Source organism: Coturnix japonica, chromosome 1 (assembly GCF_054131305.1).
Source record: "Coturnix japonica strain WE chromosome 1, WE-NBRP24, whole genome shotgun sequence".
In the NCBI taxonomy this organism is placed as follows: domain Eukaryota; kingdom Metazoa; phylum Chordata; class Aves; order Galliformes; family Phasianidae; genus Coturnix; species Coturnix japonica.
This window is the reverse complement of record NC_140663.1, coordinates 76,207,418-76,232,940: the sequence shown is the minus strand read 5'-3', so window position 1 is coordinate 76,232,940 and position 25,523 is coordinate 76,207,418. Positions and strand designations below refer to the sequence as shown.

The 25,523-nt window shown below is 44.1% G+C and overlaps 3 protein-coding genes across 11 annotated transcripts in view; 2 read left to right on the top strand and 1 right to left on the bottom strand.

Annotated features, from left to right (window-relative positions):
• Positions 1-255: 255 nt before the first annotated feature.
• On the bottom strand, positions 256-4,877 carry RMP64 (ribonuclease MRP subunit p64). Of its 4 annotated transcripts, XM_085545578.1 has the most exons (9): positions 4,777-4,877; positions 4,464-4,618; positions 3,596-3,672; positions 3,359-3,490; positions 2,948-3,025; positions 2,277-2,635; positions 1,954-2,015; positions 1,372-1,622; positions 256-972 (listed from the first exon to the last, which is right to left on the bottom strand). In XM_085545578.1, the coding sequence occupies exons 1-9, from the start codon at positions 4,865-4,867 to the stop codon at positions 594-596; spliced, it is 1,584 nt and encodes a 527-aa protein (XP_085401704.1). In that variant the 5' UTR covers positions 4,868-4,877; the 3' UTR covers positions 256-593. The 4 variants fall into 4 exon arrangements, 3 of the variants coding, with proteins under 3 accessions (XP_085401704.1, XP_085401700.1, XP_085401712.1); XM_085545574.1 differs by lacking the exon at positions 4,777-4,877 and having other exon boundaries at positions 4,464-4,763; XR_014945468.1 differs by lacking the exon at positions 1,954-2,015 and having other exon boundaries at positions 469-972.
• A 601-nt stretch (positions 4,878-5,478) lies between these two features.
• On the top strand, positions 5,479-23,947 carry LOC107320090 (protein spire homolog 1-like). Of its 6 annotated transcripts, XM_015875600.3 has the most exons (16): positions 5,481-5,849; positions 6,517-6,548; positions 7,001-7,165; positions 7,923-8,048; positions 8,332-8,397; positions 10,870-11,031; positions 13,046-13,114; positions 13,285-13,414; positions 13,784-13,905; positions 14,770-14,845; positions 15,400-15,551; positions 16,403-16,531; positions 17,839-17,903; positions 18,718-18,745; positions 19,135-19,277; positions 20,343-20,641. In XM_015875600.3, exons 1-16 carry the CDS (start codon positions 5,603-5,605, stop codon positions 20,527-20,529), a joined length of 1,899 nt encoding a protein of 632 aa, XP_015731086.2. In that variant the 5' UTR covers positions 5,481-5,602; the 3' UTR covers positions 20,530-20,641. The 6 variants fall into 6 exon arrangements, 3 of the variants coding, with proteins under 3 accessions (XP_085401684.1, XP_015731086.2, XP_085401674.1); XR_001558137.3 differs by lacking the exon at positions 18,718-18,745 and having other exon boundaries at positions 20,343-20,757; XM_085545548.1 differs by lacking the exons at positions 18,718-18,745; positions 19,135-19,277; positions 20,343-20,641 and adding an exon at positions 23,810-23,947.
• BOC (BOC cell adhesion associated, oncogene regulated) overlaps positions 23,810-25,523 on the top strand; it is an 88,190-nt gene continuing 86,476 nt past the window's right edge. Inside the window, exon 1 of the mRNA XM_015875561.3 lies at positions 23,810-24,006. The gene's annotated coding sequence lies outside the window, so the exon portion shown is untranslated. The remainder of the gene's footprint in view (positions 24,007-25,523) is intronic.

The window sequence follows — 25,523 nt, the reverse complement described above, 5'->3', positions numbered from 1 at the left end:
CCAGATTTAGTTGCACTCAGATCCTTGCCTTGCCCCTGTTGGGCAGATGCTCCACTATAAAACTGATTTGACTTAATTCAAAGAACTTTTTTCACAAGATCAAGATCACCAGGTAATTACAAATAAGAGCCCAATGGAAAGCACTAAGCATGTGAAATAATGTTAGAGCAAGGAATAAGTATGTGCTGGAATAGCTACACATTGCCAAGCAGGCAAAAACTGCACACTTGAAAAGACTTCAGGACACTGGGGGACTTGTTCACAGATAAGTTTACTCTTGTGGGCTCCAACAGCTTTGCCCTGTTTCCAAAGCAGCAGGATTTGGTTAACACCTTTTCAGGACAGGAGAGAAAAGGCACTGAGTAGGAAGTAACTCCAAGCTGCTGTCCCTGGACAAGGCTGGGTAAAAAGGATACAGATTACTCATCTGTTTTGAACACTGTTCCATAAAAAAGAACAACAAAAATGTTTACAAAAATAAGATCATTACTCCTTTGTTAATAGAACTCGGTGTATGAGGTATCAAGACACTTAAGAGGCATTCCAAGTTCTAGTTAGAAAAACAAGACACGTTTCTTCTTCCTAGTCCAGAATCAGACACCCATTGCTGCAAAAATAGAGTCAATATCCACGTTGTCAGAATCTTCGTGCACAGACCTGGGGCTTTCTTTTAACAGCAGCTGCTTAGGAGTCCCTGCTGTACTTTGTTTGACAGCAGCCGTGTGAATGATGGGACATCCCTTCTGACTCGAAGGCCTCACGATGGGTGAGATGCAGCTCACATGGTCCCCAAAAAGCTCCGAATGTTTTTGCTGAACAGTCCTCAGAGTTCTCTTTGAGCACTTGGAGAATTTTGCCCTCCTTCCAAAGATCCATGCCCTACGGTATTGCCTTGGCCAGCACGTGTTCTGGGAGCCATATAGGAGGTATTTACAGAGCGTCGTTTTGACACAGCGCAGTTTCTTCTGCAAGCTTAAGGGAAGGAAGATGAACAAGAGAGAACTTTACAGCTGTTACTATTACCTATGGTGTTTTCAGAGCTCTAGATATGGACATTCTCTGCCATTTTGTCACACTCGGGAAATGCTACAGCATCTTTACATCATCTAACACCATTATGCAGGCACACAATCTAAGCTGCATTTTCATTCCCCCCTTTTATTACATATTCATGCATTTATTAACCCTTTAAATCCTCTCACAAGCAAAGCTATACAGATACTTGTATCAGCAATTCCAATGACCTGAAGATGTGATTGTGCTCAAGCTCAAAAATAAATATATAGGTCAGACCACAGCATTTCTCTACATTGTAGCAAAACATGTGAAGTTAAACTATCAGATCCAGAGCCCCTGTGCTCAGCAGAATACCTGCATCCTTGTGCCTCCACGTGGTGCAGCCGATTGCTCTTCAACAACTTGCTGCGCAGAAAATAAGCTTCTGATTTGAGTTTGTTGCCTTTGCACCACAGAATGGCTTTTCTGAGCGCCTCCGACAGCTCACCAAATGATGCAGCTGTTTGAAACATCTGTACGAGAGGCCCAGTGTGCTGCAGTTTTGCCACAGAAGAGGAAAGTGACACTGATGTTTCATTAAAAGGTTTTGATGTCAGGCATCTACCCTGAAACAAAGAAGCACAAAAACAGTTGGCTTTCTAAAAAGGTGAGGTGCCTGCTGCTCTGCCAGGGAGGAGCAAAGCACTGTGTTTTGCATTTCTTAAGGAGAGACACACAGTGAGCATTTATATTCCTGTCTACTGACTTCTTCCTACTTCCTCTCTGGTCACTTCGCTTGACATACCAACAAATGCTTGCATAACAGAATGACCTGTTAGACAGGTAACATAAGGCAAGGAAAGAGGACATTTTCCATCATATAGGTAACACATTTCAAGTGTTAGGCTCTTCACAGCAACATAAAAGCAATCTTGTGTAAAACTATGGTATACAAACCCCTTGTATTGGAGGTCTGGATGGTCTAAGCAAACTCTTCACATCAAACCATAGGTGGTTCTCTACAGAAAGAGAAGAGTTCCTGTTAAGCAAAGAGTTTTAAGTCCTCACACTAACACACTAATGCTTTGCCCTGCTGAGCTCTCAGCTCTCCCGGTGTCTCAGCAGGCTTATGCCTGTACTCAGCATTTTAGGAGGGGAGTTTGTACCAGAACCACACTCTGTGGGAAGCAGAAGCATTTGCTCTGTTGGACAAAGTTGGACAAAGCTGTAGCCAGTCTCTGGTCTCAGATACCAGTATTGCTGTGGCAAAAAGGCTTTACCTCTGCTGCCTATGGTCCCCAGAACGGGTTCTCCAATGTCATCCGCAGGAATGCTGTGGTTCTTCACAGCTCTCGCATAGGTCACAAAACCTCTCTTTTTCCCAGCCTTTGATATGGCTTCTGATGTGGTTGGGAAGAGCTTCTTCAGCCAGCCGGTAGGTCTTCTTGCTGTAAGCATTTTAGCTTTTTGTTTCTTCACCTCAGCAGAAAGGTTAACTCCAAGAAAGCTACCGATATCAGCAGGGAAGGTAAATCCCTTGATGTAGGGCATCTGCTGGGTCTCAGACACCAGATGAAGCGATGTTGACAGTACACCATACAGGGAGATGAGGTTCTGCAGTAAACACCTGTGCTGAATCCTGAAGGGAGAAGACAAAGGTGTAGATTCTCTCCTAGCAAGAACTTGTGCTTATACTCACTGAACAACTGCCTAGAACTCAAGGGGAAGAACTTTATTCTCCCCTCAGTAGAGGCCCCTCTCTTTACATTCTCCACTCGCACAACTCTTCAGGTGCTAGAATAGAGTCCAAAAGGATGGAGGGATCTCTGAGATCTTTTTCCCCTCTCCTCTTAACTGAATAAAGCTCACTTAGCAAGAATGCTCTAATCACAAGCTTTCTCCCTTGACAGGCATGTCAAACAGACAGCAAACAATTGTCAAATATACAAACCATAGCCGGCTCAACAAGCTCAAAGCCACGGTGTTCATAAGTATGAATTCTTCTGAACAGAGATGTTTAACAGACAAGCTGCAGATTACACCAGTTAAGGTTAAAGAATAAACAGTATGTAATGAAACTTGCTGAGCCCATCAACAACGGGCAATTCACAAGGCGATATCCTGAACAATTTGGGAGGTGCGTATCCAAACTTTGGGTTGCTCAAGGCTGGAACAGCAGCCAACCAGAAGCCTGAGGTTCCTACGTAATAACTTGAAAATAAAATGTCTGACTAGCAAAGAATCTTCAAGGTGCACAAACGAATTGCACAGTGGAGTACACCAGCAACACAGACTTTCCTTTGGCCTCGTGAAGTGCTACCGGTGAACAGTAAGAATATTTACATAGCAAAAAAAAGGATACAGAAATGCTTTACAGCAACAGTCTAGCAGACGCAGTATGAGCTTACAGCCTCCCAGCACCTTCACGGCCACTGTTTCCAGCATAGGCTGGCTGGGAACTAAGCACTCTGCTTGGTCCTGGGCTTTACTTTTCCTGTGGCAAAACAAGGGCAAGGAGATGTCTGTGGTTTAGCATCTCCTCCTTCAGTTCCGTAGGCTGACCAATGGGTAGTAGTGCATACAGGGTCATGGCACTGACCTGGGAATCAGTTCTGCCAGGGTTTCAATGCAGCCCACCAAGTTCATTTTCCACAGGCGCTTCAAGCACTGTTCCACCTAGGGGAAAAAAGAAGGGAAAAGGAAGGAAAAAAAAGGGAAGTCCTTCAGCTGAGAGACATTAATACCCTTGTCTAAGAGCAGTCACTACTTTAAGTGACACCTTCCCCTTATCAGTTTAATAGCAGACTGCAGGTTTGTGTGATGCAGTGCTCTGGTCGTGTTGCCATATCTGCACTGTGACAAAGAGATCCCTTTATCACCTTACTGTGAATAGGAAATTAAGAGCAGGAGCAGATCACTTTTCATTGGCACTGTATGGTTTCTCCTGCAGCATATAAATGGATTTCAAGAAGCATTTAGACAGTGCTCTGAGGTATGAGGTCTGATTTTTGGGTGGTCCCGTATAGAGCCAGGAGTTGGACTCAATGATCCTTATGGGTCCCTTCCAACTCACGATATTCTATGACTGTGGTAATGCAACATGATGGTGATAAAGCACAGAAGTCTCTGAAATCTAAACAGTGGATGTATGGAATGTGTTTGGGATTTAACCAGTCCTTCACCAACGATAACGAACAAATGAATGGAGAAGGTAAGAAGGACTGCTGTTTTATTTCATCACAGTTGTTTGAAGACTATGACAACCCCTTTACTACAGAGCTGCTCAAGAGTTCAGCTTCTGCCTTAGGAGAGGCAACATCCGACAGAGCAGCCTGCAGTTCTTCCACACCCAAACCTCCCCTCTCCCAACTGAATCAAACAGCGACGAGGCTACAAAAGCTGAAATCAAGCTGCACTTCTCACGCTGTCCCAATGCCTTCAAACCACCCCAGCTGCCCGCCGCTCACCTGCTGCATGGCCAGGTACGGCCGGTGCCGCAGCAGCCTGCTGTGGAACACGTAGAGCAGGGCCCGCAGGACGCGTCCCTCGGCGGTCAGGCTCGGCCAGCACAGCCGCTTCATGGTGCCGACACAACAGCGCCGCAGGGCCGGCAGGCAGCGCACTGCGAACGGATGGCACTCAGCGACCCACGCGAGCACATCGCCCCCGACTCCGCTTCCCCCTGCCCGGCCCACCCTGCGGACCCCCCGGCTCCGGTGCCCCCTCCCGGTTCCTCCCCGCCCCATCCCGGCCGTGGGGCCCGGCAGCCCAGCCGGGGACCTGCGGGGTGCTGCGCGTCCACTGCCACCGCGCTGCTGCTGGAGGGCCACGGGACGTCCACGCGGTTCCACGCAGCTTCGGGCGCCGCCATCTTGTGCTGTGCGGGGCGGGACGTGCAGGCGGGGGTGCGGCCTGCACTCAGTCACACACGGCGTTCACAGAGCGCATCGAGCAGTGCTGTTCGGGATGCTGGGAGCCGCGAATGAGGGAGGCGATGCACCAAGCTAAGGGCTTGCTGCAAAGTTCCAACCCCCTGCACTGTGCAGGGTCACCAGCCACCAGACCAGGCTGCCCAGAGCCACATCCAGTCTGGCCTTGAATGCCTCCAGGGATGGGGCATCCACAGCCTCATTGGGCAACCTGTTCCAGTGTGTCACCACCCTCTGTGTGAAAAACTTCCTCCTAATATCTAACCTAAAACTCCCCTGTCTCAGTTTAAAACCCCCTTGTCCTATCTCTGTTTCCTCATACTTTAGCCAAAGATGAATGTTCTCTCACCTGCACCTACTAGTATTGCCATTAGTGTATTTGCTAGAGACAACCACATTAAGCTGAGAAGAACTTTTGCCCCACCTCGTTATTTTAGAATCCAGTGTGTTACATGCTTCTTGTTTTTCCCTCAAAGAGGTTTGTGCCAATGCAAATTAAAGTGGTGTCCCTTTAAAAAGCTAGAGCATAATTGGCATTAGCATTCACACCTGTGTGGAGCAGCGTGAGGGTTTGTTCCCTCCTTGGGTCATAACTGATAAAAGGCTGCCACCTGAGCATTCTCTTGTTCTGGGAACGAGGCTGTTAAGCTTCCTAGTGTAAGCAGAGAGTTGTGAAAATGAACACGGAGTCTCCACGCTGTGAGCAGAATGCTGCAAAGGTCTCTCTAGCTGAGATTCTGAGGTGCTTTGAGCACCCTATAAGCGAAGAACAAGCCTGGGCTATTTGCTTTTGGTGTTGCTGCAGGATGAAGGAATTAGCCCAAGGGCGGTACCCATCGCTCCATTCTGTATTCATAAAAGGTCCAGGGAGCATCTTTATTCATGCTGATGGCACTGTTTCCTTCCGGGTGTATCATAAGTCTGGTAAGAGTGAAAGTAGCTGTGGGTGCCACGGGTTGCTTCTGTGATTGGTTGAAATTTAGGGACAAAGTGGAGAAAAGCTTTTATTTTTCCCCTTCTTCTCTGTACTTTCAGGTTGTTCTCACTGTATAAGCTGTTCTTCTGTCTGTGCTTTATTCTAAAGGTCTTTATATAAGAGGTAATGCAGATATGCCTGCCAATCTTTCTGTTGATGCTTTAGTGTGTCATTTACTTCTAGGGAATAGCTGGGATTAACATTTACTGCAGCTTCTGTTATTTGAAACAAATAATTTGAGGTTTAATTTTGTGTCCTGCTCTGTTCATCTTCTAATCTGTTATTCCACCATTGTATTAACTCTCAAGCCAAATCTGTGACTGTTAGTTCTCCATTATTATTACTTATTGTTCTGTGTAGCTAGCAAACAGCAACAAGCTTTGTCTTATGCACTTGCACTGCTGTGGAGTTCATTGCTAGGCTGAGTGCAGGGACAAGAGTGGGTAGTAAAGAATGAAGACAAAGATCCATTGCCTTCCTTGTAGTTACATATGTACTAACAAAGAAAAGGAACTAACCAGTAGTACTTAAATTGGGGCTAATGGTCACAGTAAACAAAGGGTATCTTGCAGTGCAGTTATCATCCTGCCCTACCTCTTCTTGTTTCGCTTTCAGATGCTGGCAGTATTCAGCAGTCAGAGGAGAAGGTAAGTCTGTATCTTTGCTTTTGTATATGCACAGATATAATCCTGCTGTGTAGAAATCTGGCGTGGGAGGTGTAGGCGTCTAGCTGCCTTAAACTGACAAGGCATTTGTATTTACTGGGTACTGTGGGTGTGACTGTCCCCTGCAATCTGAAAAATGAAATAATATGTTAGGAGTGAGCTCCAGTAAGACTATGAGACTGGTAAGCAAGCAGTGCTGCTACTGTGGAATAATGTGTAGGCTTTTTGTCCTGATTACATCGTTTAGAGGTGCTGGATAAGGTAGTTTAAAAGCTTAACATAGCTCACTGGGGAGTATCTCAGGCTACTTGAAGAGCAGTCATTTACTTTTTGAGCCCTTCTCATCCTGAGAGATGTGCTCAGCCCTGTGGGGCAGCAGCAATAGGAAAATGAGGGCTGTGGAGTTGCATTTCTTCCTTGGCTTCTGTCTGCAGCTGCTGGAGTACTTGGGAATGGTGATCTATGAAGCCCTGGACTGGGGAATTGACAGCCAAGTGGAGCGAGAATTGAGTGATCCACTGGATAAACTACTCCGCCTCATGTTGAAACTGGATGATGAGGGAATGAAGCCAACAGTCACCCTGCAGGATGTTATCAAGGTTTTCTTCTTATTGCATAGTAAACACAGCTGCTTTAGAGGAGCTGATGGCTAATCATGCTGTTAATCAGGATGACAGGCTGTTTCTGGGGAGAAGCTGGGTAGTTTGTTGGATGGTATAGGAATGTGGCTTTTCTGTCAGAGCTCGGAAAGCAAAAAATATCTAAGGTGCACTCAGGTGTCTATGGAAAAGAACTAAGAAGGAAGTCTGAACATGGCTCTCACAGCTGTGTTTACAGGGTCCTTCAGCATGTAGTCTCCAACAGTAGTGTTTAATACCTAGAAGACTATGCATATTGAAACAAGTCACTTCTCCATAATATTTGGTTTCTGCAAGGGGATTTGAATGTCACAGCTCAACCTAATAGACTCCTCTCAGCCATAATTTAAGAAAACAAAAAGCTGTCTGTGCTCTGGTCTAATTGGGGTGGGAGGCCAAGGGGGAAAATGACACAAGTGACTCCACCTGCTGTGTTATGTTGTGGTTTGGAAGCTTTCCCTTCCAGGTACTTATTTCAAAGTACAACCTGTAGAGATCAGGATATATAAATCACACAACTACTGAAGTTATTGTAAATATAACATCTGGCATCTTCTTTGCTCCTCTGCATCTACAACAAAACAAACAAAAAGATACAAAGGGGCAAAGAGGAAAATGATTTTACCACAGATTGAGGAGAAAAAGGGCTTTGCTTTCTTCTACCTTCATGTGTTTTTGTTTCTAGGAGATCTCTTATAAACAGTTCTGCTTCTTTCAGGCCTGTGAACATCACCTCTCCAAGCCTTCTGAGGCTACCAGTCATTACAAGATGACCTGTAGGAGTCTTTTTACTGAATTTATGGAACTTCAGAAGCTGGTGTCCATCATCCAGACCTCCAAAGAGGTACATTTGGCATCACCCCTCACCTACTATGCCTTCTACCTCCATAAATTGATCCAGTTATAATCTTCCCATTGCACTAGAAATGGAGTACCTAGCTGATAGTCTGTTTTTGTGATATAGAGCATTTTTTTTAGTAATAAATTAGTAGGAATTTATTGTAAATTGTGAACGTTTGGGTGTTTGGGGCTTCTAAGCTTTTCAAGTCGATGTTAATAATTTGTACTGGATAAATGGGAAAGCACTGGACAGTTCAATGTGATTACTTCTTGTGTTCACTTCTTAGAGTCTGAGAAAAATGGATGAGGAAGATTTGCTGGAAACCCACATGCAGAATAAGGAAAAACAGTGGGTAAGGGATTTAATTCCTTCATTAGAGGAGGTTGGCCTTGTTTGTCTACCCTTGCTCTCTGAGGTTTCCCAGTGACTCCTTTGTTTAAACAAACAAAAATAGACCTTGAATGTCAATTACACTTGTTAGGTTGTTCAAGAATTTAAGTAGTTAAAGACTTGTCTGCAAAACAAGCTGGGAAGTGAACTTGAAGTTAAGTTATTTCATGTGTTTACCTTATGTGGATGCTTTTTCTGCACAAAGAGCCTCTTTGTGGTTCAACTCAAACCACTTCTAAAAGTGAAATTGGAGGCACTTTTTGGAATAAGTGTCCACAAGTAGTTACTTCATGCTGTTTCTTCCTGAAAATGAGCCCCACGCTCCATCTCTTGGCAGGAATTGATACCTGTCAAATGAATCTGTTCCTTTCTGTAGCTGGATTGACAGCTCCCAGAAGACTTCCTGTTGGTGGTTGGAGTAAGGTGGACTAGAGTCTGTGCTAGTTCAGGGCTGGAGGGGACTGAAAGCAACTCCATCCATCCTTTATAGTTGTAGAGCTCCAGCAGCTCAATGAAGGCATGAAGGAGGGTGAGGCTGGAGATGTAGCTCATTACCTTCTGTTTTCTGTGTTACTTGTCTTTCCATTCTGTCCTTCTGTAGATCTTGGAATATGCATTTGGGGCAGAGAAAGCAACTTATTCTACTCTTTTCCAAGGCCCTACACAGGCAGGGCTCAATCAGAAACAAATAGCTCTTCTGGCTGGAGCTCTGCCCAGCATAAACAAATGCTCTGTAGTCTGGAGTCTGTGGAGACAAACGGCAAGGCCCAAGAGACTTGTGGACTTGCTCTCTTTGTCTAAATAGCACTTGCTTTGAAGCGTGCTCAAACTATTCGTATGAAAATGTTTGTGAAATGTGTGTTTGGGCATATTCTCAAATTTGTGATCTATTAAAATAAGCTGGCAAGCTATCTTAAACCACAAACTCATCAACTGCTCTAGCGCTTTTCTGCAGGGAATACATGAATAAATACATGGGCTTTGACATGTGGCCTGGAGGCCAGTATATTTGGCCTCTGCTCCTTCAGGAGACATGAATTCCAAAAGCAGGATGTCTGTTGCAAATACTCTGCCTCTAGTTTCCAAGCACCAGTTCACTGCATCGCTCTGACAAACTCTGGAGTTTAAAATTACCAGGGTGCCGACTTCACTGGGATTCCACAGACTGGAGCTGATGCCTTAAGTGGTGCCAAGCAGTTAATGCTGTTTGTGGACCACACTTTTCCATCTTGACTGCTATGAAATGGGCTTTCTGAAACACATACTGCAACCTGATATCATGCAGGGTTGTTTTGTCTCAGCAGTGCTAATTCATATGTGTCACAAGACAATCTTCCCCTTGAAATCTAAGCACCGAGATCTCTTGGGAACAGCTATTAAGATGCTGAACAGAATGGAAAGTGTTTAGTGTTGAATAGGAGACAAACCCCAACCTATTTGCCTAGCTCTTTCTTCAGCAGGACTTTAAGAGATTTTGTGTGCGTGTGTGTTCTCCTGCACAATAAATTAGGATAGTCAAGGAGATATGGCTAGTGTATGGCTACCATTTGACTGCTCTTGTTTTCTGGAGCTGAGATACCGCTGTTCCAAAATTCAGCTAACATAATACAATTAAATGCCTTTCTCCTAAAGGCAGCCTATCAGTCGGAGTTTACATAAGATTTTTCTGCTATTATACCAAGATATCTGAAGGCATAATTTGAGAGAACACACTTCATCCTGTAAGTGGAAGATGGATAGGAATTTTAATCACAAGTTCTGTTCTGAGGCAGTTTTCTAAAACATGTTGCTTCCCTCTTTTGCTGTTTATAATACAATTGCTTTCATACTCAATTTGCCTTTGGGAAATAAATAAGCTGTTGACTTTGCACTTCCATTACAATGTTGCCTAAACAGGCTATTGAGTGGATTATGAGTGTTGTTTTTTTTTTTCCCCTGCCTTTAACTTTCCTCGTCCTACATGCCTGAGCATCCTGTGGAAACAGGTATTAGTACAGGAACAGGATGAGAAGATATGAGTTATCAACTTATGTCTCTAGGCTGAAACAACTAACATAAGTTGCTGTTAGACATCGCTTTCCCTTTGTTTTCCTCTAGTTTGTGGGCTCTTCAACCCCTGATTTCCAGAAGTTCAGAGGATTTTAATTGTAAGACTTGGGATTTCATTCTCAGTATTTCCTAGAATGCAATAATATGGAGACATGAAAGAGGAGGGGGGAACCAAAACAAAAACCCTTCTGGTATGTGGAATGCTTGCAGGAAGTACTTCAAGAAGATGGGTCTTAAATACCCGGTAACAAAAACTGTGCTTTTATGAAGTACATTCATAAAGTTGGTGACAAAAAATCAGTTTGCCCCATTAACAGGGCGGGAGGGAGTGCTCTTCCATGAGTTCTAGGCAGTTGTTGACTTGTTTCTCACTGGATTCTCCTAGGCATCCCTGTGGCCCAGTGTCATCCGTGAGCTGCGGAATGGTGTGAAGCTGCGGAAGGCCACTGAGCGACCACAGCGTCCTGTCCCTCTGAAAGACTGTACCTACTCCCCTTATGAATTACTTCTAGATGATATTCGGCACAAGAGGTACAAACTGCGGAAGGTGAGTGACTGCAGCCAGGGGACAATTTTGAAACCACCTGGTTTCTAAACAATATTCCTTTCAACTGAAAGGCACTTTTCAGGTCTTAAAGATACATCCAGTCCAAAAGTATTTACAGCTCCCTCTCAGCTGCAGCTCAATATTTGATTGCTATGTTTATCCAACCAGACACTTCATTTCCAGTACCTTTCTAATTTGGGGCAGCCAAACTTTTATGAAGCTTGGATGGCAGACTCATTTCCCCTCCAGGGGTCAGTCAGTTCCTTCTCTGGAGCAATTAAGCTGCCTTGCACAAAACAACTCCATTAAACAAACTCTTGCCTGCTCATGCTTTTGTTCTCAGACACTTGTCTTCACAGGCTGCTTGAGTTGTGCAATGCTTGGCATCTCTTACTAGATTTCTTGCCTTAGCTGTGAGATGTGTGAAAGTGTAAAATCACTGTGGAGTTGGTGCTCTGCTCAGCCTAAGGCAGAGAGGCCTGGAGGAGTGCATATGGTCTACTGCAGGAGTTTAGGCAGGATAAAAAAAAACTCAACTGCTTCCAGGGGCAGCTGTGGTGCTGACTCAAATGGTAAAGGCTTCCAGCATTGTTGATGTTGGTGAAGATGCGTAGATATAAAAATGACTGAGTGCCTCTGAAGGTTTGTGATGCTGTTTACTTGCTGTAGCTTGAGCTAGGAATGATGAGCAGATCTAAAACACCAGCATAAGGCTTTGTGGCATTGGTGTGTTTTGCAAACAGGCATCTTGGCAGAAGATGAGACAAAGTTCCACTTATAATAAAGAGCAATATTTTAAAAAGTGAAAAGTTTGCTTAGCATGCTAGACATCAACATCTTTTTTTTTCTTCTTGCTTACGCTCCTGGAGTGCAGGGGATTCAAATCTTCAGCTATAAACCCTCATAAAACCCTAACTCTCACTTTTCTTGATTGTGGTGCCAGCCTTCAGATAAGGCTCTAACGCTTATCTGGAGACTAATTTGTTCAGAAATACATGAATAGTAATGGAAAGGGGAAAATACATCACAGCTATGCATTTCATTGATACTGTTGTATACTGTAAAGCAGCACTGTGTAGTACAGAAACATAACTGAAGGTGGCAGGATGAACTGGCTCCTGATTTCCTTTATATTCCCTGTGGTTGACAAGAAGCACATGCTTCAATTTGAAGAGTGTTTGTCAAAAGTGCTGGGAGAAAGCAAGGAGTCCTTAGTGTTTAGGCCTTTGTTTGAGAAGCCTCTTAAACAAGGATTTCCCCTTGTGCAAAGCTACTTTAAAGCTCCTGTAGCAAACAGTGGTCTAATCTGCAAATTGATTGAGGCACAGCTAGTGTTGTTTTACCTGCACTCTCATATATTCTGCAATTGTATACACAGGGAAAACAAATGGTGAATCCTCAAAGTAAGAGTAAGTGGATGAGGAAGATAAAGATGTACATGTACAACTTGACTTTTTTTTCCCCCCGTCCACAGAAAGCTCTGGCCTTGATGAGAGAAACAGCCTGCCTCACAAGAGCACCTGCACTGCAATTCTATCTTGCTATTGTTCCTAGTTTATGTAGGGCTGTAAACCGGTCCCTGGGACTCTAACTTATGCATGCAGCTGCCTGCTGCTACAGTTCTTGTTATGGTCTTTTTAACCTGACCTATTCAGTAACTTTCCTCCTTGGAGCTGAATTATCACTGATGAAAGTATTGTGATCAAGGCCTGACACTAAAATATGACTGCAACACTTGTTTCAGTGGCTTCTTAGAGCATTTTGAGCTGCTAGAACCAGAATACTGTCTGCTTCCTATGCACACTCCAAAGGGCTGTGCAGGGCTTCGGATCATCTCTTGCCATAAGCAAAGCTGTTTCTGCCAAAAACCTCTAAGCAAACTTAAATTTTCTACATTTTCCTACTTTTTTTTCCTTATTAGTTTTTTGAGTTATTCAGCGTACCACTGAATGGGTAGGTGTATAAGCTGTAGAGAAAGAAACTTATTGCTCAAGCACGATTTTTGCTTTTTCAGGTGATCATCGAGCAAAAATGCAGGACCCCCAGCACTGCTGTAGCTGCTCCCAAGCCTCATCTAAAACCTGTAGGTGACTCGGTGCTCTATCTAATGATAGCAAAACGAACTAACTTCAGAGTTGACAGGATGGTTTCTGGGAATATGGATTTAAGTGCATTTGCTGAAGGTCTAGTTCTGTTAGCACTGTCTCCCCACTTTAGCTACCGGCTCTTTGCAGTGCTGTGCTTTGGCTGCAGGTGATGGAGTGGAAGCAGAAAGAGTGTGTACCATCAAAGCCTACTTTACACAAACAGCTCATGGCAGAAATTAAGCAACCACAGAAGCTTCAGCCATCATCAGCAAGGGGAAGTGGGAGCAGGCCTGAAGGTATTTGTTACTGAGTGACCTTATGAGGCATACAACTGAAGTTGCTATTGACTAAAAATAATGGATGACATATAATGTAAGGAAGGAGGGAATGCAAGCTTAGTTTGTAAAGGGTGTTTCCAGAACATCTTTTTGGCTTATTAAGTCTTAGAGATGTTTCAACCCATTATTTTAAGTTGAACATTGCATTTGTCAACAGACATAGAGAACAGGATTTCAATAATCTCCTAAAACTAAAATACTAAGTAACAGAGCAAATATCAAACCCTGTTATGTGGGTATAAGATGTGTTACTTTCTTGCCACAACATAATATCTTATTGTGTGGATGTGTATTGTTTTTCTTTCACTTCCTTCACTCCCGCCCCAGGAATGTCTGTGATTCCAAACATTGCCTTGAAATCTCCAAATGATCGTTTAACATCCCAAGATGCCAGTGCAGCATTTCAGATTGTCAATGCAACAGCGCAGCATCCAAGATCAGGAGTTCAGGTAAGGCTTTAAATGAAAGGGTTGAATAAGTATAAACAGTCTATTCAAGCATTGTACTTGTACAGATATGTAACTTAGAGAATTGAGTCTTAGTGTGAGCAGTCTTGTCCCTTAAAAGTAAACAAGCATTTTACTATTATGTTCACTGGAGTCCTTGATTCTACAGAAGCTCATGTGATGTTTAAATACTTCTTTTTATGACATGATTGTAGCTTCAGGAGTACAGTGATGTAGTTTCAGGAAGCATCTTTACTGGTGAATTCACACTCTTCTGCCTGTGGAGCAACTAAAGAAGCACCACTTTCAGTAAACTGGGCTATGCAGGCTTTGGGTTCTTTAATACCAGAGACTGATCTCGACTGTGTGGTTCTGGGATTCAGTCTGAGCACAGTCGGAAATTCTATGGAGCAGAACTGAAGCCCTAACACATTATGTCTAGCACAGATGCTCTGGCAAACAAGCAGGAATCTGTTTTCTGTAAACATTCGTCTAAAATGCATTTGCTTAGCTGAGGAAAACGGATATGAACAAATAAAAGCAGAAAATCTTAGCTATATTTGCACAAGAATGTGCTACTTGTAGGAACGTTCAGTGTCTGAGAACTATTGGTGTATTATTGTGAACTAGAAAGACTTTCTCTATAGAGGCTGCAGCTTCGTTCTGCTTTTCTAGAGAAGCTAGAAACTATGCTCTCTACATACAGCATTGGGTTTGAAATAGGTTACTGGGACTCTTTAACTCTTTTCCAGTGTTGCTATTTCTGACTAAGCTTTGTGCTGTTTCTCGTTGATTCTGAGTCCTGAGTTTTGTTTGGTAGTAGTTAGTTTGAGTAAGCTTAAGAGTGCCTTGTCCTCTGGTCTGCAGGAAATGACTCCAAAGCTGCCTTCCAGCAACCAGCTTGCCTCACCCAGGTCATCAGTAGCGTCCTGCAGCAGCACAGGTCAGTGCTGTTTTTGCTATATGTGTAAACCAGGTGGTGACAAAGTACATTCAGTGTCAGTGGCCTGCTGGGTTGCCATAAACTTAAGTTAGACCTCACTATACTGCATCTCTCTGGTCACTCAAAGGTACTTGAGAGTGTTGGAGCTTCTTCTAAATCATGAGTCTGGGGAGGTGTCCTTAGAAAACCATTCCTCTGCAGTTGACTGATGCTTGTACATCTCCCGCAGCTTCAAAACAATGATAGCATATCCCAAAAGGCATAATTGAATTCACAGTAAAAGCTTAATGAGCCTTTTGAATGTTCAAGTAGAACATTTGATTTTATTAAACTAAATGGTGTTAATGAAGACTCATCGCTTCCTACTGACAGGCATAATTACAGTAATCTCTGCTTTTTGTGATCTGAATTAATGGGGGTTGAGAAGGAGAGGTGCAAGCCTAGCTGCCTTCAGAAGGCAGCGTCATGCTCTTGACTGCTCAGCTTTTGGCAGAGAACATTTAAAAGCTGCCAATCCATCTTTTTCTAGAGTCTGAAACTTTCTTTCTATCCAGGTCTTGCTGCAGATCATACACTTTCTCCCATGAGCACACCCATGCTAGGAGACCTTCAGCCTAGCGGTGTCCTAAATGTTGGCCAGCAGCAGCTGCATCCTTACAGAGGAAGGTCCAAATCTTTAGACACTGGCCTTCAAAGCAAGGAACTTGTAAGTCTGGCATATCAGCTGCCAGGTTATTCTAATATATTTGATGGTGTTTCCAGTGTGCACCTTGAACCTTGTGCATGCACTGAGCATGTTAAGTTGGTTTTATTTAAGCCATATTGTATGTTCAGCTTAAGTTGTGATATTATTTTTTTACTCAGAGGCAGTATAAAACTTGCAGTGTCCTTGTGAGGATCTGTATTGCTCCTCCTCCCACCTCTGGATAATCTTCTAATCTTATCATAACCCTGACTTCTTTGTTCAGCAGCATAGTGGGGGATACAGGTGGGCTGGGCTCCCCACTTAGATAAAAACTGGTGATCTTGTTGAAAAGGGAAGAAAAAATAACTGCTATTTGTGTGGGGCCAGTAGGTCTTTTGGGAAAGATTAGAGCATTGTGATGTGGAAAGACAACCTGTACCATAGGTGAGGAGGGGAAAAGGTACCATCTGTGCTGTGTCTGTATCCAAGGTGTCATGGTTTTGTAATTTTTCCTATTGGTATTCCACATTATGACATCATATGGAGCACAGAGAAGAACTACATGTCCCATGACACAAGGGTAGTAGAGTTCCCTGGAGACTGGCTCTGGAGTTGGATTAAATGCTATGGGGGCCAAAGGACATGCTTCCCTAGTGCAGCTTCGGGAAACTACTTGAGTTTTTGAGTAAAATCTCAAAAACTAAAACAGTATTCCCTGAAGCGTTCTCTAATAGCAGCATATACAGCCCATCAGCAGAAGTGAGTTCTGGATGTAAATGCTGCTGAGCCTCTTGGGGCTGAGTTTTGAGAATAGATTTTCCGGTGTAAGTATATTCAGCTCTTCCTAATGCTTAATTTCTGTCTTTGGACAGGATTGTTACTTTCCTAATACAAGGCCATCACCTACCATTGCTGAACTGATTGGAACCAGATATGCAGTGATAGTGCTGAAAAGAGAAGGCTTTTCCCAAGGAGGCAATGATGTCTTTCCAAGAGCAAAGGTATGTTTTCTTCTTGTAGAGTGCTCTCCTTGCCTTGATAGAAGCTGCTTGGTTTTCATGTCTTAATGTTGAACTGCTGAGGTACTTTGCTTCAGTTCTTCCTGTTCATGTGGCTTATCTGAGTTTGTCCCTAGGCTGTATAGGATTTTCTAATACTTGTGCTGTGATGGCTTCTAATCAAGGTTAGGCTGTGTAAATTGCTGAAGTAACAGCCTACCCTTCACTCAATATTTTGTCTGTTATTTCTATGCTAGTACAGCTGATTGCCATTCCTGTTGGCCGGCTCTGAATTCACAAAGATATAGATTGAAATGTGGTATACAGAGAAGTAAGAGATTTTAATTCAGGTTCTTAACGTTTGAGTTGTGCTGACCTAAGCCATCCTGCTGAGGGATGAATGTAAAGGCCAGAGAGATGAGGGAGGCAGAGAATGCTACAGCACAGGATTGTTGCCTTTCCTCTGCTTACTTATTTGCAGCCAGTTCTAGCGGGCCTGCTCCCACCAGCCCTTCAATAGCAGATGTCTTCAGAGCAAGCCCTTTGCAGCACAGATGTGAGGAGTTTCATGCTGCTAAGCTTTGGGGTCAGCTTCTTGTATTCACTTCTGTAGCAGTATACACAGAGCCAAAGGGTTCTGCTAGTGCAGCTATGATGATTCCACTCCTGTCTCATGAATCCCAGTTTCCTTCTCACCTTACTTACCAGTGTTGCTTTAATTTGCTTTCTCTCTGCTTATTCTAAAATGGCTCTCTTACCCCCTTTGTGTTTTCGCTGCTAAAGTTTTTTTTTTTTTAGCTTTCTCAAGCTCTGCTTCTCAAGATAATATCACTTCTGACTGCCAGCTGTGTATGAATGTTCTTTTTATAAAGTTCAAGAGACTCATCAGCTTCCTTATGACTCATTTATTGCTTCAGGATTGGATTCAAAGTTGCCCTGACTTAATCTCTTTGGGACTGTTGCAGTCTACCTCAAAGAATGTCTCTCTTCTTCCCTCTCTTAACTAGCTACTGTTACGCTCTTGCACAATACAGCTATTGTTTGTTCAAGAGCCTTTTTTTAAACTCCTGTTGTCTGGCAGCTGCCCGAAACCTCTGCATCATAAAAACACAGACTTACAAATAAGACCTCTTTTGCCTTTTTAGCTTTTAATTCCTGTCTCTCTGCTATCCTTCAATGGATCTGTTATTCTATGTGGATCTAAAGCCTTTAGAAGGTTAGCTTATGTGCATGCTCTTTGGCAGGCTGTGGATACTGTTGGTAGAAAGATATTTCCTGTTGGCATTCACAAGTAACTTTCCATTCCACAGATCTGTTTCAGCTGCCATAAGCAGATGTTTCTTAAGTGGCCTTACAGCTGTTACCTCTGCAGCAGGTGAGTGGGTACAAAAGGACTGAATGAGGATGGAGAAAAGAGTGAAAGAATAGCGGTGAAAATACTCAGAATTGGTATAGTAGCAGTCCTTGGATTGGGATGGGTTCCTTAGCCTTTCAGCTCTGCCTTACTACACAAGCTAGGCTGGAGAACATGGGAAAACTTAAGTCTGAAGTGGAATCCCAATGTTAATTCTTAACAGTAAGCTAGCAATGTCCAAATTTACTGTGTGAGCATAATGCTCAATACTTCTCAGCAGTTACTGTCTTCATTTTGTTCTGTTGGTTGGATTTTACTTCAGTCAAGGGCTTGAGCAGGTTCTGGGAGAGCATTTTCAACAGAACTTTGTATTCAGGATTGGAAAAGTGGATTCCAAACCTTGTGACTGGGAAAGGAATTGGGCCTGGTATTATCTACTGATTTGTTTTTCTCATCATAGGAGAGGAAAAGACATTTCAGGCTCATTTGAGTAATTTCTGTCTATTTGAAGCAGCAGCAAAGTTCTGCATTGAATACAAGCAATAACTATGCAACCAGTGGTAGTTCTGTTCACTGCTGTTAGTGAAAACTAATGGGCACTTGCATTTAAAGCCTTCAAGCTTCAAATGATGATGTGCTTCAGATGACCTCATGTACTATAAATACCATAGGAGGGCTGGCAAACTGAACAGAGAACTCTAGACTTGCTCACTTTGCCTTCAAGTGACTTTGCTGCAGTCACAAACTAAGGCTCTGGATAAGTCACCCGTAACTACAACATCTCTTGTCTACTGAGCTTTTCTCAAGCATAACGCTGGGTATTTCTTTTTCTTAGTGTTGTCTGCTGTGACTGCTGCACCAAGGCAAGTCTAGTCTTTCTAGTCTTTACAATAAACATCTTCTTTCTTTTCTGTTTTCTCTGCACTTCACTTGGTCATAGGAAGCTTTCCTTCATCCCACTGGTACCTCAAATCTACCCTCTAGCTTGTTTCTAAGAAAAGAGGCGGTAATAGAAGATGCAAAAACAACTGGGAAAGAAAGGCATGTCAACTGAAACAGCTCTGGCTCCTCTTCCTTTGATCCTATGTAAAGTTGTTGGGATTACTCTGCACTCTATGCAAGGGTCAGGGAGTTCACTGCATTAATGCTTATCTTCTAAGTGCGGTAATAAATCAACTACATGCTATGCGATCTTTCCTGCTAAGAAGGAGGGTTTCCCTGTGAACTCAGGTGACTTGTGTTGTGATTCTAGATGTCCATGCCCTTCAGAATGTGTGTTCATCTCCCACTTCACTTCTTAAAACTTTTGAGACTTTCCAGAGAAGAAGACCCAGCAACTCAAGAGCAGAAGAACTCAGAGTTGCTGCGTGAAATGGAGAGATGGAAGTGTTATAGGTAAGCTAGGGCAGATGCATTATGCTTTTACCTTGAAAGATGTTACCAGATACTTGTCAGCAGGTTTGCTTACCTGCGCATACAGCTGCATTATGTAGACTTGTTCTGGTCAACTGAATGTTATACCAAATGGCTGGTGGTAACTGATCTACAATTCACAGAAAATATTGCACTCAGATACAGGACATTCTTAGTGAAAGATACATTTGTATGAGAATTTCCCGAATTCTCACTGTGTTCTACATCCACGACAGCTGGGGGTGTTTCCCTACAATCCAAGAGTACCTTATCTAAACCTAGAACAGAAACATATGAAAGGTCTAAGGTGCAACTGACTGAAGAGTAATGTGACAGATGGTTTTCTCAGTCCTCCTCCCAGCATTCAGACACCTTTTTTGTCCCTGGGAGGGGAATTATTGCCAAAAGAGCTTTTGACAGGTCTGAGTGGAAAATACCTTGTGAGTATAAGCTGGATATCTAGAACTGGTTTTGAACTGGTGTAGAACTGATTCTGTTCTGCTCTTTCCAAATCTATATTTGTATATGTTGTACTGTGTGAACAGGTATCTACTTTCTCTGTTACCGTTCTCTAATATAGCTAAAATAGCCACAGCAGTTTCTGGTTCAAATGCTTGTACTTCAGTGTCTGAAAATCAGGCCAGTGTTCGCTATAGATGTTAGCACTGACAGTGCCTTGGTCTGGCTCACAATGCAGATGCTGCAGAAGAGTTCTGAGTGACTGCATTACTGCCATGTTCCAGATGTCAAAGAAACATTGTACAGCATATATGCTGTAAGTCATAACCTTGTACCAATCACAGGTATATCTGTTAGGTAGCCCTTCTGCTGAAATAGTATTAGGTGATAGAGAAGTCTCAGTGAAGGAAATTCTGGTGCCTAATTACTTTCCTGAGTGTGAGCTGACTGCTCCATTGAATCCATCCACTTAGCTAGAATCATTTAGCAGTGTTGGATCAGGTCTTGGGGAAGGGTGGAGAAAAGTTCTGTACCCTCCAGCAGATACCTAGGTTGATTTTACTTCTTTCTTTTCCTCTCCTGCTCCAGTGTACCTGTAATTCTGGAGCCCCATGGCCTAGCACAGCCTCTGTGCTGTCATACAAGGACCATGGCAAACTGGCTGACTGCAGACATCTGTACTCAGTGTGAGCACTATCTGTTGAATGTGGCTTCCAACCAGCAGCAGAACATCCCACTCAGGAGAGTTTCCCAGTCTTGGACTAAACTGGAATGACTCCGCTTTATACTTTTCCTGTCACCTGTTCTGTACCTGAATTAAATTAAACAGCTTTATGCACTTTACTGCCATAAAGACCTGAGTAAAAGACTTTCCCGCTGCTTAGTCTAAGCGGGAAGTACAGTTGGTGTTTATGTATTGTAAAGCAGCATAAAGCATTGTGGTTTTTAGAATTGTTTTAATCCTTTTATGTTTCTTTGGGGAAAAATAAATGTTGGAGCACTATCACGCCTCTAGCATTCCTCCTTTGCACCTGCAGCTGTCATTGTTCTGTGGTACTGTTTGCATTCACTGCTAAGCACACTTTGCCCTGTGTCCTGTAATATAGGCAACTTTTAAGCTGAAACTTCTGTTTGTAAGTCTGGGCTCTATCTGGTGTGGCTTGCAGAGCCTGGAAAAAGGTAGTGCTGAAGGATACAGTGGACCTGTAGCTGGAATGAGTCATACCAAAGAAAATAATGGCTGCAAAGTGGAAAAGAAGGGCCAGTTCCCCTAGAGAGGGGAAGAAAAACGTGTTTAAGCTGAGCTCAAGGTGTGTGCCTCCAAAGTGCCAGAAGGGTCAATATCTCCAACTGACTTGTGCTGGCCTGATTGTTTCCTCTAAATTGCTTGTCTGTAAGCTGCTGCCTACGTGCGGGTTTGGACAAGCTCTGCAAATAAATGAATGTAGAGAGGCTGAAGCTTGCGCTTCCTTTTGGAGCAAGTTCAAGTGTTGTTCTTCTCTCAGTCAATTAGGAGGGGTGCAGCTTGCCTGTCCTGGTCCTCTACTGCATCTGCTAATTGCTGCTGCTGGGAGGCACATCCCTATCGGGCAGGTGGGCTCCTTGCGGGCTGCAAGGAATGGCAGCCAAGCCACAGCTGTGCTTGCTGGCAGGATGGGCAAAGAGTGGGGCTGGGGGCATGAGGTACTCTTGGATGCCTGCTGAGTGAGGTAGTTAAGGCAGAGCAAGAAACGAGCTGAGATCAGCCTGTTCTGATTAATCTGCAAGCTCAAAGAATCTCTCAGGGCCTGGGTATGGGGGGAAAAAGCATCCATTGCACTGATATAGATGATTTATTAGGAGAGCAAAGGCAGTGCTGGGTTCTGTTTCTTGCATGTCTGCTGCAGTGCCATGTGTGCTCTTTCTACTGACTTACCCTTTTACTACCTTGTGATCGTGAGCATCGTGAAATGCTCTCATGGCAAAAAGGCAAAGGAGGAGGGGGATTGATGTTGTGTGGTAGCCTGACCTTTGCTGCTCAACCCTGAGCTACTGAGCTCTCAGAAAGGCCTGAGTTTGTATCACTCTTCTACTTTCTTGGTTGCATTGCCCCCAGAAAAGCTAGTAAAGCCCTGCACAGGAGTGACCTCTACCCCTCTGCCAACTTTGGCTTTCAACCACTGTTCTTGTCAGTGACAAAATGTGACATCTTGTGGCAGCATCTTACTAGAAATGTCCATTTCTTTTCTTCCAAACACAGCAGGAGGAGCCTGTCCATCCCCTCTGTGATTCTTCCTCTCCCTGAACAAGGCAGCCCTTTGGAGGGAATGCTGACTTGGCTTTACCTGGGAGCTGCAGGGTGGAGCACACGGGGAGCCTGAAGCCAGAGTGGGAGGCACCCAGATGGAATAGGTCTGGGACCCAGCCTTAAGGGACTGAGTTCAGCACTCCTGGGGGAGATGGAGGTGACATCACAGAAGCCATTCTTTTGGGGAGCCCTGGAGTTTGATGGTTTGGAGAAACGTATTCCTGTGAGAACAAGGCAGGGCTCCATCTGTTTCCTAGTCTCTTACTGATTCCTCTCAGCGTATAGAGAGCTTTATTTCCCTGCTCACAGCTATTGATTCTAGTTGTTAGCGTTCTGTACTTTGAACGCAGGAACCTTTAGGAGCTTGCACGCTGCTGGACAAGGTTCGCCCTTGGGCCCCGCCGCCTCGCCAGGGGGCAGCGTTGGGCCGTGCCGCCCGCCCCGGTCTCGGAGATTGGTGTTCAGCTGGGTTCGGCTTAAATGTTAGTCTTCTATTCTTACATTGCTGCAGCAGCAATGCGGCTCCTCGAGGACCGAGTGTCGGGTTAACGAGCAGTTCTTCAGGAAAAGGATCAAACGCCGAGTGCAAGTCGGCTATGTCATGGTGTTGAGGTGATGGAAAATGAGAAGAGATGTGGTGTAATTGGATCCAGCCCAGAGGAGAGCGGGGAGAACAGCTGGAAGCCGAGTGAACCATTACCTGCCGCCTCGGCTTGAAAGAACTGAAATCCCCCAACCCAAAGGAGGGGAGAACTGAACTCTACGAGCACATAAAAGCACACAGTCTTTACACCTCGTCTGTGGCAGAGGAGGAAAAAAAAAGACAAAACAAAAAACAACAGGGCTTAAATCACAGCAGGAAAGGCTCAATTTAGATGTTAGGAAAAACTTTCTAATGACAGGGGTAATAAAGAATAGACTGCCTGGGGAGTGGAGAGCTCTAAGATCAAGTTCGGCAACATCTGTCAGAGATGGCCGAGCCGTAGGTGATCCTGCCTTGGGTGAGAGGGATGCACTGGGCTGACCTTTCGAGGTCCCTTTCAGCCCTAATTTTTCAGTGGTTCTGTGGGCTGACATTAATCTTCTTAATGGTATTCAAACAGTCAGCAGCTTCTCTTAAGTAACTGCTAGCAAGTCTCTTCTCTTGCCTGCAGTTTAAAATTAGCTTAATTTCCATGCATCACTTTCACCCTGCAGCTCCCAAAGTTGCGCACAGCCAACCAGCAGCTGAATTCGTTGACTGCTTGTCAGTGCTTTGCTCTTAGCTCTATACATATCCAAAAAGAAAAGGAAGGAATGGAAATGCCCAGTAGGTACCTGTGCCTTCAGTGGGAAAGCAGCCTCCTTTCCTCTGTCTGTACAGTCTCTGTTCTTGTGACAACCTGAACTTGTGTGTGGTCATTTCAGTGCTGTCCCATGCCCTTCCATGTCACCCACAGCTTTTTTAGGGAGATTCTTTTGCCCTATTCTGGCACTGGATGAGAAGTGCCTCTGGCAATGGCTGACTTCTTGTTGAAGGGAGCTGTGTTGGACATAGTGTAGTGGGGATGGTGGTGATGGGTTGATGGTTGGACTAGATGATCTCAGTGATTTTTTTCCAGCCTTAATATTTTCATGACTGCCAACTTTTGTTGTTGGTTTGTCACAGAGGAAGCCTGGAGCATCCAGCCCCAGGTGCTGCCCAACACATGTAGGCATTTGTGTGTACTGATCCTAACTTGCACAACAATAGGTGTTACAATTAGTATATTTAATATATTTTCTGCAGGTGATCTCCGCTCAAATGGAGGAAGGTATCTAGAGGAGAGCTGGCCTTCTGCCTGAGAGTGTGTCCTTACTACATACAAAAGCAACTGAAGTGTTTCATCAGTCAGCAATAGAGCAAGAGGAGGAGAAAATGCTGAAGCCCTGCAGTTCCTGTCTAGTGAGCACAGTCCTTGGAAATCAGAAGAACCTGTCCTGAAGGTAGGGGTGCTTGCAAGATTGTTAGTTATTTGCTTAAAACAGAAAAAATGATGTTTCTGTAGCTAAGGAAAAACCGTCTCTAATGAAAGGGGGAACCACAGGTATCTTATCTGCCCACAGAGAAACAGTCACAGCTTTTACCACTAATTTTCTTCAGTGGTTTTCACCAGCTGAGATAATTGTGGGGCTGGTACCCAGGTTTTTACATTTGCTTTTGTTAACAGACCAGGAGCCATGCTATATCCCTGCTACTGGTAAGTCTTAAGAGTGTTATTTTATACATGGGAGTAGTGTACAAAGAACTGGAGCAGCCATTGCAGTAGCAGGTTGGAACACAGGGTCTTTCACTCAGCTCTGAGCACCTTCTTCCAGACTGTGTTGCCAGCTTGGAGACATGGTGGGAAGGGCCTGTTATTTATATGCATAATAAAACACCACCTGAATGCACCTGGAATCCTACCTTTGAGCAACATTAGCACCCCAGTGACTTCATTTATGGTTATTTTACTTTGCTTCTCTCGATGCTTGGAATGAAAGTTTCAGGCGTGTTTCCCTTTAACAAAAAAAATACTCTGAAATATGCATATTTTACAGTAGGTTGTGCTTTTGTAGAGTCTGTATCCTGAGCTACATAATAGAGTCTCTGTGCACAAATTGTACCAGGTAAGCTCCACTCCAGTGAAAATGTATTTGTCAGAACCATGTTGGTTTGAAGGGAACTTTCTAAATGAGACCTTAAATTTTTTGAGAGAGTTTTTTGGAACAGTGTAAATACAGCAAGCTCTAAAGTTCCTCACAGGTTAGGGACAAAACAAGCTTCTTCCGTGCTGTGGCAGTAAGTATCCATAAGCTTTTGTGAGATATTCTGAACACAGCAGTATCCTACAGACTCCAAAGTTGTCTGTTTCTTGCACTGCTGCCAGCTGTAGCAAGCTTGATCTCCGCTTTGCTCCAGAGCTGGAGCCAGACTGCATGCTAACACAGTATGGCTGCAGGCCTTTTTGGTGTTTTTACTCTGTGGAGTTTTTATGAGACCATATCTGTCAAACGTATGTGTGAAGATAAATCAAACAAGCACAGCCACGGCTATTAAATAAATGTGAAATCTGAGTGGCTTCCACCAGCCCCTCGGTCCCTCCCCCCCCAGCTGCCATGTGTGCTGAGTGTTTTACAGAAACAGGGGGGTGAGGGATGGCTGGTTATGGGAAAGGGAAAGCAGAGGGGAGGCAACTCCTGGGGAAGGGACTGGTTCCCTTGCAGGGGGAAGCAGTGAGTTACAAGATGGATTTGGGGCTCACGCTGCTGAAATATTTCGATCTGGAAAGAGCCTGTTTGGGATTTTTTATGACTTTTGGAGAATTAGGGGCTCAACATTCCATCGGGGATGTTGTCTGACTGCTCCCATGACATCCACAGTGCAGGGAAGAGGGGCTCTCAGCAGAGGAGAGAAGTGAGAGAGAGAAGGTGCTCTGAGCACAACTGTGATAAGTCGGTCAGTCTCAGACCATGTCTGGAGG

What these genes read in the sequence shown, in the direction of transcription:
- RMP64 (XM_085545574.1), bottom strand. Translation starts at nt 4,742, where the DNA reads ATGGGGCGGGGAGGAACCGGGAGGGGGCACCGGAGCCGGGGGGTCCGC. An exon ending in TGTTGCTGTAAAGCATTTCT is followed by an intron (nt 3,026 to 3,358) that starts GTATCCTTTTTT and finishes TGTAATCTGCAG; the next exon opens with CTTGTCTGTTAAACATCTCT. An exon ending in GGGGACCATAGGCAGCAGAG is followed by an intron (nt 2,016 to 2,276) that starts GTAAAGCCTTTT and finishes CTCTTTCTGTAG; the next exon opens with AGAACCACCTATGGTTTGAT.
- LOC107320090 (XM_015875600.3), top strand. Translation starts at nt 5,603, where the DNA reads ATGAACACGGAGTCTCCACGCTGTGAGCAGAATGCTGCAAAGGTCTCT. An exon ending in CCCTGCAGGATGTTATCAAG is followed by an intron (nt 7,166 to 7,922) that starts GTTTTCTTCTTA and finishes TGCTTCTTTCAG; the next exon opens with GCCTGTGAACATCACCTCTC. An exon ending in AGAATAAGGAAAAACAGTGG is followed by an intron (nt 8,398 to 10,869) that starts GTAAGGGATTTA and finishes GGATTCTCCTAG; the next exon opens with GCATCCCTGTGGCCCAGTGT.